Raw genomic sequence first — 12,001 nt, forward strand, 5'->3', positions numbered from 1 at the left:
TCAAATTGGGAAAACTAAGAGAATTGATTAAAGAAGAAGATTGAACCATGAAAGGGAACTAATCTAGACCACGTATTAAAATGGTGAGATGATGCTTTTACGATATTAAATTGGCCATCTTTATAAGACAATTTTATGAGGAAAAGGTTTGATGTTTTTCTTCTACACTTGGCACGGCATCTGCTAGAGGAATCTGATGAGTAGACAAGGAGGAGAGAAGAGCTACTTTGGTCATTACCAAATAAAGCAAAGCTCTATTATTCTTTCGATGGCGTTATTTGATTGGAACGCCGTGTACAAAGAAATTTTTCTAAAAGCATTTTATGGTTTACAACATTTCATGACATTCTCATTATAAAGTATGTCATTAAGAATAAGAAGTTTCAAATTAATTTTCTTTAAAATATATAAAGTGTTTTTTTAGCATAAGCTAATAAAAAATAGTGACACATAATTATCCACGAGAGAAAAACTCAGAACAGATAAGACTGACAATTGAAAACAGAACAGAGGACACCAGGAAAAGCTAAACCTAACAAAGGGAATCAGCCACTAACATCAATTGCGAAACGATCACAAAAGAGCCTCAGATGTATAGGAGTTTGTTATACCCTGTAAAGTTCCCAAAGATATTATATTCAAAGGCTCCTGTAACAACACGGTGATGCGAATTTCAATATGAACATCTCAATGCTTACATGGACATGGAAGTTCCTCCTACTCCTAGTATTAGTATGTGTCCGTTGACCGCTTAACGGCGATTCATCTTGATGAATTCCACAATTCAAGAAATCGAAATTGATCCACAATATCAAGAAATCAAAATTAATCGTTCGATATCCTGCTCATTCTCTGTTCTTCAATTTCCAATTTCCAATGACATGATTTTTATTCAATTTGGTCAATTTGATACTATAGTTAGTTTTTGTATTTGATGTTTTCATTAATACGTATCGATAACGAATCTAGCAACAGACACTAGCTCAATTTTTTGCAATAACAGTTGTTAAGAAACATTTACACATGCAACTCGTTTATATTGATGGTGTAAGAATCAGTACTCTTTTTAAAAGCTATCAAATGAGAGGTGGCAGAGGGAATCGTACCATTCGAGCCCTTTTTTTTTTTTTTCTTGATTGGAAATGGGAGCAGGTTTGATAAAGGATCTTAGAGTGACAAGGTGTAACGAAAAAAAATTGAAGAGGAAACATTTAAAAGGAGGGAATTATTAGAACTTGGTACATTCATGATATTATATGATAAACAGAACAAAGGAAGCCAGCCAGAGTGAACCAAGAATGGTCAAACAAGCAGAGAGATTGGTCTCTGTATTACTATCAATAATTTGCATTGAACACACACTTCGATTTCTGTAACTAGCTGTTTCCAGAGGTGGAGACCTCAGTGCTACATATAGGACAAACCTGCATGCACAAAATCATATACAAGAATCAACTGCAGCCCTGAAATAACAATCTTTATATAGAAATCTCACATATGAATACTGAAAAGCAACAATATATTAGTATTATTCAACAATTTGGACAGTCAATATGTGGAAAATTCGTTAACATACGTTGGAAAGCAAGGACGCATGGGCTGATCACCCACCCCCATCCCAGCCAATTACCCCAACTTGAGGAACAGAGGTTTGCTTACACCACTTAGTTGAAGGTGGACTCTATCACTAGAGCAACACTTTCTCGTCACTACCGATACTGTGAGGTGTTATCAAATAAAAGCAGGTTCTGTTACTTGAATAGAGAAACTCACAGTAAGCTTAAGATCAAAATATAGGCAGTTATCCCTATTCTGGTGCATCATAATACATTTACAAATATAGAATTCAACAATTCAAATTCATTCTAGCCACAATTGAATATCAAAACAATGATTGTCCTCCTGTTAAATGCAACGAACCGAGTACCAGCTTTAACAATTTTCTTACAATTAGTACGATGCAATATGCAAAGGAAATCCAACATTTTAATCTCCATATACATTCAACTGTGTCACACAAAATGGGTTAAGAAGTCTCATTCTCATTCAATATGGCACATAGCCAGATGAAAATGAAGTAACTCAAAGATCTAAGTCACTGCAAGAGCTATCGCCACCCTAAACAGTACTGACAAGAGGCATATATTTCCTTTCAAGCCAGAAAAAAGGGGGGAAAGAGGAGTACAATCTAGTTCAGTGTGAGAAGCATTGGCAATAGAAGCACAGCTAACATTCAGCAATTGAGCAAGCTAAACTTAGAACTACCATGATACTTCAAATAACTTCGACATATATCAGCTGACCATGATGGGGCTAAAACAAAATTTTAGTCTCGGCTACAGCCACATATCACAGATAAAACTTATGTACTCGTCCAGAATTATATGTCTTTATTTCTAAAAAAAAGTTTTTCTCAAACTATCTGTCGTTTTAGAAGTTCAGACAAAATTAATTATTTTTTCCATTTTACCCTTAGTAATTGTTTCTTGAAGACTACACACACCTCAATTATGGGGTGATACTATGATTGTTCAAATACCAATGAAAGGTAAACTAGTTAAAAAACTCTCCTAATCAATGTTTCTTAAGGGGCGTGTCAAAGAGAATCAAGACAGATAATTTGAGACCGAGGGAGTAATTTCTAAAAAAGGTCCAGAAGGTAAGGGAGCCTTGGGCTACAAACAATAACAGAAAAGATATTAGTTGGCTTAGCAAAGATAGTTCTCCGTCACAGTTCAAGGATTCATTTTGAGGGGGGAAGAGAGAGGGGGGGTGGGGGTGGTGTTGGGCACTTCTAATACCTTGTTTATTTGTAACCATTTGTTCAGACATTCAGAATGATAAGTATGTTTGCAGGACAGCACAGTCAATTTTTGACCATCTTCATAATCCGATCTACATATAACACACCTGTAGTGCAAAAATGTCAAGGCGTCAACACTTTCACATATGAACGAGTACAGCAAAGGATATGTTAGCTTACGAATCAGTAGTCCCTTCTGACGCAGTTTGTGTCTTGTAGTTCACTGAAGGCAGAGAGGCAACTGTATCAGCAGAAAGCCCCCTGCTCTCAGTTCCAACAACTTCACCCAGTGCTATAAGTTCCTGCATGAGTGCAGACAGTTTGAACAATATCAAACATCCGAAGTAGAACATACGAAGTATGTCTAAAAAAGAGAAACAAATTCAACAAACTGAAGTACCTCATAAGAAAGCTCATCGGGATCAACGTCCTCCCATGCATCCTAAAAACAACAAAATAGACATGTATGGTTAAACCAGACTTAATGCGACATCACAAAGTTCATCTGATGGTCCACTATGCAGGAATTCTATGTCAAGAAAACAACAACGTGGTAGATGAAAAAAAGCTTAAGATAACCTCGAGTATGAAAAAAATATTTTATCTCGTCTATATTGAAGAAAGGGAAGGAGGAGAAAGCAAACAATGGTGGAAGAAATCTTCAGCCTCGAGGAGCTTCCTTTAACAATCACCCAAAGAGTCCATCAATTTAATAGCAGAAAATGCATCAAAATAGCATCATTATGAGGATTGGGGCCAAAAAAAGTAAAATGAGAAAAGATTTTGCATATGATATACCCATATCAGTTGCTATATGCACTTTTTTGATCTATCACAATTTTCACTAAACTATACCCTAACAAATAACAAAGGAAACTTAATAAGAAATCAAGCAACTAGTAGCTCAGACTACTGTAAGGAGAACCTGTTATTAAACAAGTTTTGATAGCACTGTTTGAACAAAATGTTACAGAGAACAATGCGACATTAGGTATATGAGAGCATCCAAAGAAGTTCATAAATGTTGTGCGTCACTTTATCTATTGCCTTTGACAGTATGGTAGAATCCTCACATTTTTTCACATTACATTAGAGCCAAACTTGGTATTCTGTTCGCACACTCATATTTCCAGAGTCCATGCTTGAACAGCAGATTTTGGTTACATGTAAATATTATCAATATACTCTTAGGGGTCGTTTGGTGTAAAGGATAAGCAAAAATAGTCCCGGGATAAAATTTTAGTGCCTCCTTATCCCATGTTTGGTTGGAATAAAAATCCGGGATAACTAATCCCGGGATTAGTTATCCCGGGATTTTAGCCTTATTTTATCCCACCTTGAGGGTGGAATAACTAATCCCGGGATTAGTTATCCCGGGATAAATTGTTTCCCAACCAAACGAGCACTTACAGTTAGCATACAAAGGCATATTAAAGGGTTTAAAAAGGTCTTCATCAAGATGCTCTAAACAATCCCTAGCAAGCCAAGATGCATTACAGGGGTGAACTCTTATTCATGTCATTATGTGGCAGTCAAGATTCTCGCTCAATTCAGCCTTCTTGTTGTCTTTTAGGTTAGGGACTTAGAATATTTTTAAACAAGTAATATTGAACACAAGGCACATTTACAGGATAGCTCACTCCCAATTTTGTATTAATCACGACTACAAAGAACGCTAAGACGCTCAAGACACTTAGACAACAATACAAAGACCACCGAGGCCTTTGTTAACTTGTGCCAAGGCTGCATACACATTTATATAGTGCAGCCACGCCCTTGATACTTGTCAGCCCAAAAAGGAACCCTATCCTATGACAATTAACATCCCTAACTGCTAGGCACATTAAATATATTCAAACATACAGTTTCAAGACAATGCCACGTGGCTATACTCGGACGAAGACAAAAGTAACTGCCCAACTTCCAGCATGTGCGTCGCATGCTTGTGCAGTTGCCCAAGGCTTGCTTGGCACTAGTCTTGACGTTGTCCGCCCATGCCACTGCCTGCACGCCCTTCACACATGTATGGCATGTCAGACTTGTCCATGCCAACACTTGCCTTGGCACTACTACCACGGTGTCCAATGCTAAGCCAGCTTCGCATGCACACGTGCTAGGCAGCGTTGCCTCCGCCAAGGTGCCTTTGTCAACCCACAACATAGTCTGTCATGCTTGGTTTTCATCCATGCATGATGCCAACGGCATTCATAAGGTTGTGTCAAGGGCCCTCAATCACAAATCCCTTGCCACAACCATGTCATGCCGAGCATCTTGTTGAAGGGGCTAACAAACAACGCCCCTTGACTATCATTGGCAGCAGAAAATTTGATCCAATCAACAAAGTCAAATCCGACTCTTGTGATCCACCATTTGGTTTTGCCTTTCGGGCTAGGGTTTCAACACGAAATCTTACTCAAATCAGAAACTGTGTGCTTAGGACTAAACTTTTGTCGGGTACGTACCACGGATCTAGTTCTCAGCAGTTACACCAAATTCTGCAGGCAATGCACCACAACAATCACCTCCTTTTTATGAGCAGAATAGTGTTGCTCCGCTTCATTCAACTTCAGGGTGACTTTCTTGGATCCACACCCAACCAAAAGCTATGTTGGAAGCATCTTTGTGCACTTCAAAAGGCAACTCAAAGTCGGGCACCACAATATTGGTTAATAGTTTCTTTCAAACTATTGAACGCCTTCACACAAGAATCGGATCAATCCCATCTCACATTCTTCTTTAACAAGTTTGTCAAAGAAGTAGCTTTCTTTGAGTAACCAACAGTGAATTTTCTAATAGGTTGTCAAGCCAAGAAACGATCTCAATTCCTTCAAGCCATTAGGAGCGTGTCACTCCACTATAGCCTGCACCTTTCTAGGATCCATCCGCACTTGGTTTTTGCCGCCCACGGAATTTTGTTTCTTGTTGTGAGGAAAGCCTCCAAGTGCATGATGAAGTATGCCAACAATAACAGGCGGGCTTTGGAGTTTAACGAGGGTGACAAAGTGTTGTTGAAACTAACTCCTCAAATTTGGTTAAGATCAGCAGCAATACAAGTCATAGAGGCTTTATTCCGAAGTGCGATGGTCACTTTTGAAATTGCCAGACAGACTTGAGTTGCAATGGTTAAGAAAGTAGGCGTTGTGGCATGCCGACTTAAGTTGCCAGACAGACTTAAGGAATACCCCACCTTCCACATTAGCTTTTTGAAGAAGTCCATGAAGATGATGATGATCCGTGATGGAACAAGACAAAGTGTGCTCTTCCTATGGTGTGCAAAAAGTTTGAAGACTGCATGGAGAAGATCTTGGACCACCGGATGTTGGGCATGAGTTAGAAGAACTGGCGGACAGAATTTTTGATAAAATTGAAAGGCAAGCCTGATGCGTATGCAACTTGAGAAAAAGGAACTACTTTGTAGCAGTTCGAGAAGCAAATACAAGAGTATATGAATAGCAAGGGATTTGCCTTCTGAGTCGAGCTCGTCGCACGGGGCTTGCCTAGTGTGGGTTATCTCTCTTGTGTGGTGTGCGAGCTATTGCACAGGACCTGGGTTCACCCTGTGCGCACCCGAAGGGTAGCGGCTGCGGGTTCCCATGTCAAAAAAAAAAAAAAATACAAGAGTATATGAATTTTTCCTCGTCGAGGACGACGAGATCATCTGGTAAAGGTGGTTTGTTATCCCTTAACTCGGTCCCTCGGCATGGCATGATTATGACATAGATTTGACATGATGGCCTTGGCACAACCTGAACAAAAGCAGCAACATCATGACACTACAACCTAAGTTTGATTGACTATACTTGGATTAGCACGAGTTGGCATAGGTAGCCTTGTGGGAAGTAAGACACAGTTTGACATGAGGCACGTGTGGTCATGGAATGGCACCAACTATGCAACATTGATGCCAAGACAAGACATGGTCCTCGGCTATGCGAACCTGCCAATATCTCGACCTTAAATCTACTTCTGATTCTACCCCTTCAAAATCTAAGAAAAAGGAGAAGAGTAAGTACTAGAAGAAGGATAACATAAAGCATGACGGGAATGACAAGGGCAAACGGAACATCATCAAAAACTAACCGGCAGGCGGGTGGAGAAAACGTTTGCTGGACTATCCAAAGCCTGGGCATCACGCATGAAACTGTCCAAAACAAGCAAAGATAAATGTTTTTCTTGCTGAAGAGGAGAAACATGCAAAGGGACAGGAAGTTGCTGCCTACGTTAATCTGTTGAGATTGTTGAACAAACTGACTTGCATGCCTATTGCAGATAATGAGGAAGATGATGCCAAGGAGGCGTATGTGGATCTGAAGATTGGGAACAGAAGTGTTGTGACCATGGTCGATACTGGGGCCATACACACGTTTGTTTGCTTCCAAGATCGTTCAAAAGTATGGGCTGCAGGTGACTAAGTGTATGACGAACGAGGTTATGGGTTGCCGCTGTATGTTCCAATGACTTTGGGGACACTGGTCAAACTTCAACATGACAGTGGTGCCGCTGGATGACTTCAATGTGCTGTTGGTTTAATTTTATGTAAAAGTACAAAGTTGCTCCAATTCCTCACTTGGATAGAATTATTTTCACGGGCGAAGCAAACCCCTGAATTGTGAAGGGAATTCGACCCTATGCTGAGGGAAGTACGAGATCTAGGATCTCTGCTTTGATTTATGCAATCGCATTTGAAAAGGGCTTGAAAAGGGGCGAGGTACTTTTGAGATTGTGGTCTTCTATGCACAACCTATCATACTTTCAGTGATCCGAAATCTTGTTCTTCAGACATGGAGCAGAGAGATTAAATAATGTAAGGTTTTTCTCGAATACCCCCTATTGGGATATCGTTTTATTCCCCAAGTCGGCAGAACATGATAACCGACATCCTTCAACAACAGCAAAAGCACATCTTATTTAAGTACTACGAATCGGGAAAAAAATACATGTGTGTACGTGTGTGTTCAGATTGTATATTTACCAAATTTCTAAACATTCCAAAATATTCTCATTTTTTTAGTATTATACTAATATCGGACACTGTCATAAACATAATCTGCATGCAGTCCATTCCACGGGACAGGATAGCAGTAAGTCTATGCAATCATCCAAGATGTAACCAACCTCAAAATTTATCAACGTTGGCTCTTCTGAATTTTATGAAAAGAGAAGCTCAGAGAGCTCAAGAGGCAAGATCCATGTTAAAATATGAAAAAGCTGATAAACTAATGCATATGAATGATAATACCAAATTGATCTTCAGAAGCAATACTGTTAAGCTGACTTCTTTAGAATGCTAAAACAGATCATTACCTGGGAATTAATACCACGATCCTCTTCATCTTGCGGTTGTCTAACATACACTAAAAGTCATAGATTTGTCAATAGTTTACATGATAACAGAACAGAAAAAACCGGCCAAAAACAACGGTAAAAGTAAGTTTCAACAAAAGACTTACTTTCATTTATCCCAGCAAGGGCCAATAATCTAGCTGCCACTTCTCTCTCTTCAGTATCTTGCAGTGCTCTGGCATAGGCCTCATCACTAGAAAAAGCCGATGGGTCTAACTCAACCCCTTGGTTCTCATCCTCACTAGCTTCATCATGAGCATGCACATCAAAAGCATCTTCATCCACATTACTACCATCATCTTCTTCTTCGCTTGGATCATCAAAATCTTCATCATCATCCTCATCATGGCCATAGCTCCCAGCATCCCAACTCCCATAATCAATCCCCTCATCGTTCATACTAAGCATCATATAAGCCCTTTCCTATTCCCAAAAAATAAAACAGAGGGGCTTCATCTCATTATTACAAGAAAAGACCGTAAAGGACAAACAAGACACATAAGATTTCATTCCCAGAGAGAGTCTGAGTTTCATTTGATGCATCTGAAGTCCCAAGTAGGATTAAATGAACCTTTACATTTTAATATTTCAAGATCACCAGCGCAGAAAGAACCAAGTTAGAGAAACAATTTTAGTGATATAGTTCCACCAGAAGAGTACTTCTTCAAATAAAAAAGCTTCATCATTCTGAATTTGGTCAATTAAAAAGTAACTTGGGCCTATTTGGATGGAATGTGTATTACTCAGTTATTCCCAGAAGAACCAACTACACAATTCAGTTAGCAACCAAAACACTGAGTTTATGATGCTATATTAAGACTGTTATTGCAATATGATCTCAAGTCATATAATCTAAATAACCTTGACAATCCATGCAAAGGAATCAGTTCTTTTACTCTTATTTTTATAGTTTCTTCTTCCTTTTCACTTTTCCTTTCATATAGCTTTCAGTTTCTCTTTTTATGACCTTCTTTTCTCTGGCTTTGTCTTCAATTATTTTCCCACCTGAATAACTTTCACGGGCTTCACTCAGCCCCACAAGCCTATAAGCTGTCTCTCATCTTGTTCATCTAAATAACCATGATTTCCCAGCAGCAGCATCTTATCTTAGCCACCACAATGGCAAATTGCTACACCAACTTTCGAAAACCCAATGATCCTCTACCACTGGCCAACCCCCCACCCCCCACCCCGTCGCCCAATCTCGCCAAAACCTCTCGATCAATCTCTACTCCGTCTAGGCTTGGCAAACATTGATGCTTCAGAAGGTTTAGAAATTGAGAATGCTAGTTGAAAATATTCAACATTAGTTTGGTCATTCAAAATTAGCTACAAGTCCACTTCAAAATTTTAGAAGCCAATACTTTTTACACAAACGGACCATTTGCACAGGCCTGACTTTTGGGATTATGATAGCTTTCAGTGAACCACTTATTTCTGGTATTGCTTTATAAATCTGACTCTTTAATATGTTATATAAGTTAATTCAATCAGGTGCGTGGTACCATTATTCTAGAAAGGACTTCTAGTGTTTAGATTATCTTTACGTCAAAGAGAAGTTATGAACTTCAATTTGACATAAAAATTGAATCGTATTCTAAAATAAGCTAAAAGCATTTCTGTGTAAAAATTCAACAAACGAAACAACTTCAGTTAGTTTTCAGACACTTTAAAAAGTACTTTATGCCATATGCAAACGACTTTATCAGAGTCTCATTATATAGTTTTAGGTGGTATATAACTAATATCATCATCCAAGATACCAATCCACACAAATAGGGTCATTTGGTTGCTGGTTAGGAAGTAAGTTATCCATGTATTAAAACCAGCATAACAAATAGTACCATGTTTGGTATCATTTTAGTTGCTATGTATAAAATTCAGCACATCAAATATGGTGTTTGGTTACCAAGTTTACAATCCTGCATAACTAATACATGCATATAAGTTATGAGGGAACCGAGTAAGATGGAATAACTAAACCCTGCATTACTAATACCAGTATAACCCTAACACGCAACCACATAACCCCAAAGTGCTTATACAAAACTAAATCTTGAGATGTGAAAAAGCCCCAATCCTAATTTTTAAAATAAAGCGAACATATTGAAATTGAGTTCAATACTGAAAATCAGTCATATTGCCAAACCTGTTCTTGCAAGGTGCGGGCGAGAGCAAGATCAGCCTCGACCTGACTAAGCTCGGTGAAACGAGTTCTCCGAGTAGCTCCGCCTTCATTACTACAAGTGTTGCTATCATCCAATTCCCCATTTCCATTAATTTGCACACTACTGTCTGACCCATTAGGGTTTCCTCTTTGCTCATTGTTGTTGTCATTAGCCGCAATAGGGCTTGTTGTTTTGGCTGCTGATGCTTCATTATTATTATTAGTGTCGTTGTTGTTGCTTTTTGAATTCTCCATTACTGGGACAACAATCAACGGATAAAGGGTATTTTATAGGAATTGGAAGGGATATTCGGAGAAATCTGAAGCGTATAAGAAGAAAGCGATAGTGCCTTTGTGTTTGTGTTTGCGAGAGAGAGGGAGGGGAATGATTAGAGAATATTATAATATAAATAAGAAGAAAGAGAGGAGAAAAAGGGAAGCATCATTTTCTTTTCAAATTGGAATTTGACGTTTGCAAGGACACCCTTCACCTTTTCCAACCATTCAATCTGACAGTACAACAAACGAAATACATTTGCGAGGATTATTTAAATTTCAAACAAAATAAGGTGTATTCATTATTAAGGGAGAATGCTTCGGTCTCCGTACAAAAATGGGAATTCTCAAACTAAAAAGTTAAAAGAATTAAATACCCTTTTAAAGAACTAAATATTCTTATTTATATAAGAAAAAATAAAATGGAGAAAATTGCCCAATAATTATTGAAAATAGAATAACTATATCCTCTGTTTAATTTTGTTCTCAAAAAAGCCCTCAACGTTAGTATTTTGGCTCAAATATGCCCCTCAAAACTAACGAATGTTTACGTGTGATTTTAAACCATCATAAAAATATTTTCGTTGCGGACATGGCCATCTAAAATAAAAGGGAGGGATTTTATTTTTTAAGGAGAAAGCAAATCACAAGATTTCAGAAAATTCAAAAAATAACCCTTTGTTGTCTTATTTTGAGATTAATAGGGCAGAGATGAGGAGAGTGAAGCACCATCGAAGGAAACTGAAGCCGAAATTGATAAGAAAAAGTTTGGTGCAGAAAAGAAAGAATAGGAGAAGAAGAAACTACAATCCGTTTTAATAACACAAAAAACAAGAAGGGAAAGCAACTCTACTACTATCAACACACTAGTGGTGTCCAAACAATATGGATTAGTAGGGACACTCCCGAAGAGAGTCGCCCGAAAGGATCACAAGTTGACTTTAGCTATTTGACAAATTGAGGACTCAAAATACGAATAGAACCGCGAACAACAAGACCTCGCTTAATTGATCCCTTTTGCTTGGACAATCACCCAATTCACATCACTTTTCTAATAGTCTTATCAAGTGACTCATTTTCACCTTTCATTTTGTGAAAGATTTATTTAATTTTCTTTTTACACCAAAATATCTTGTTTGTGGCAACATTAATACATCTTTTTTTTTCTTGTTAAGATATAATAAAAGAATCAAAAAATAAAGAAGTAACCTAGAGATCAGCCTTAGTGATATATAATAAATAAGTCGTCCATTGTTAGCCTAGCCAGTGGAAATTTGGAGACCCCATCACATGAATTGTCCAAGAACATAATAAGACCTCGTTAAAGGTGAAGATATAATTGCGAACAAGACCTCGTTAATGGTGATGATAGAGGTTTTATATTGCAATGGTGGAAAAGGACGATGGGGAGT

The 12,001-nt window shown here is 38.2% G+C and overlaps 1 protein-coding gene across 1 annotated transcript; it reads right to left on the minus strand.

Annotated features, from left to right (window-relative positions):
- Positions 1–1,225: 1,225 nt before the first annotated feature.
- Positions 1,226–10,824, minus strand: LOC132032700 (E3 ubiquitin ligase BIG BROTHER-related). The gene is made up of 7 exons (XM_059422379.1): positions 10,296–10,824; positions 8,254–8,569; positions 8,108–8,157; positions 3,204–3,245; positions 2,984–3,105; positions 2,802–2,910; positions 1,226–1,424 (listed from the first exon to the last, which is right to left on the minus strand). The coding sequence occupies exons 1-7, from the start codon at positions 10,566–10,568 to the stop codon at positions 1,377–1,379; spliced, it is 960 nt and encodes a 319-aa protein (XP_059278362.1). The 5' UTR covers positions 10,569–10,824; the 3' UTR covers positions 1,226–1,376.
- Between the last annotated feature and the right edge of the window lie 1,177 nt (positions 10,825–12,001).

The sequence above is a fragment of the Lycium ferocissimum genome, chromosome 2 (assembly GCF_029784015.1).
Source record: "Lycium ferocissimum isolate CSIRO_LF1 chromosome 2, AGI_CSIRO_Lferr_CH_V1, whole genome shotgun sequence".
NCBI lineage: Eukaryota > Viridiplantae > Streptophyta > Magnoliopsida > Solanales > Solanaceae > Lycium > Lycium ferocissimum.

Bases quoted from the DNA above. Each gene is read 5' to 3' on its own strand.
- LOC132032700 (XM_059422379.1), bottom strand. From the start codon at position 10,568: ATGGAGAATTCAAAAAGCAACAACAACGACACTAATAATAATAATGAA. The intron at 8,570-10,295 runs GTTTGGCAATAT...TTTTGGGAATAG, and splicing joins CCCGCACCTTGCAAGAACAG to GAAAGGGCTTATATGATGCT. The intron at 3,246-8,107 runs GTAATGATCTGT...TGTTGTTTTTAG, and splicing joins ATCGTGGTATTAATTCCCAG to GATGCATGGGAGGACGTTGA.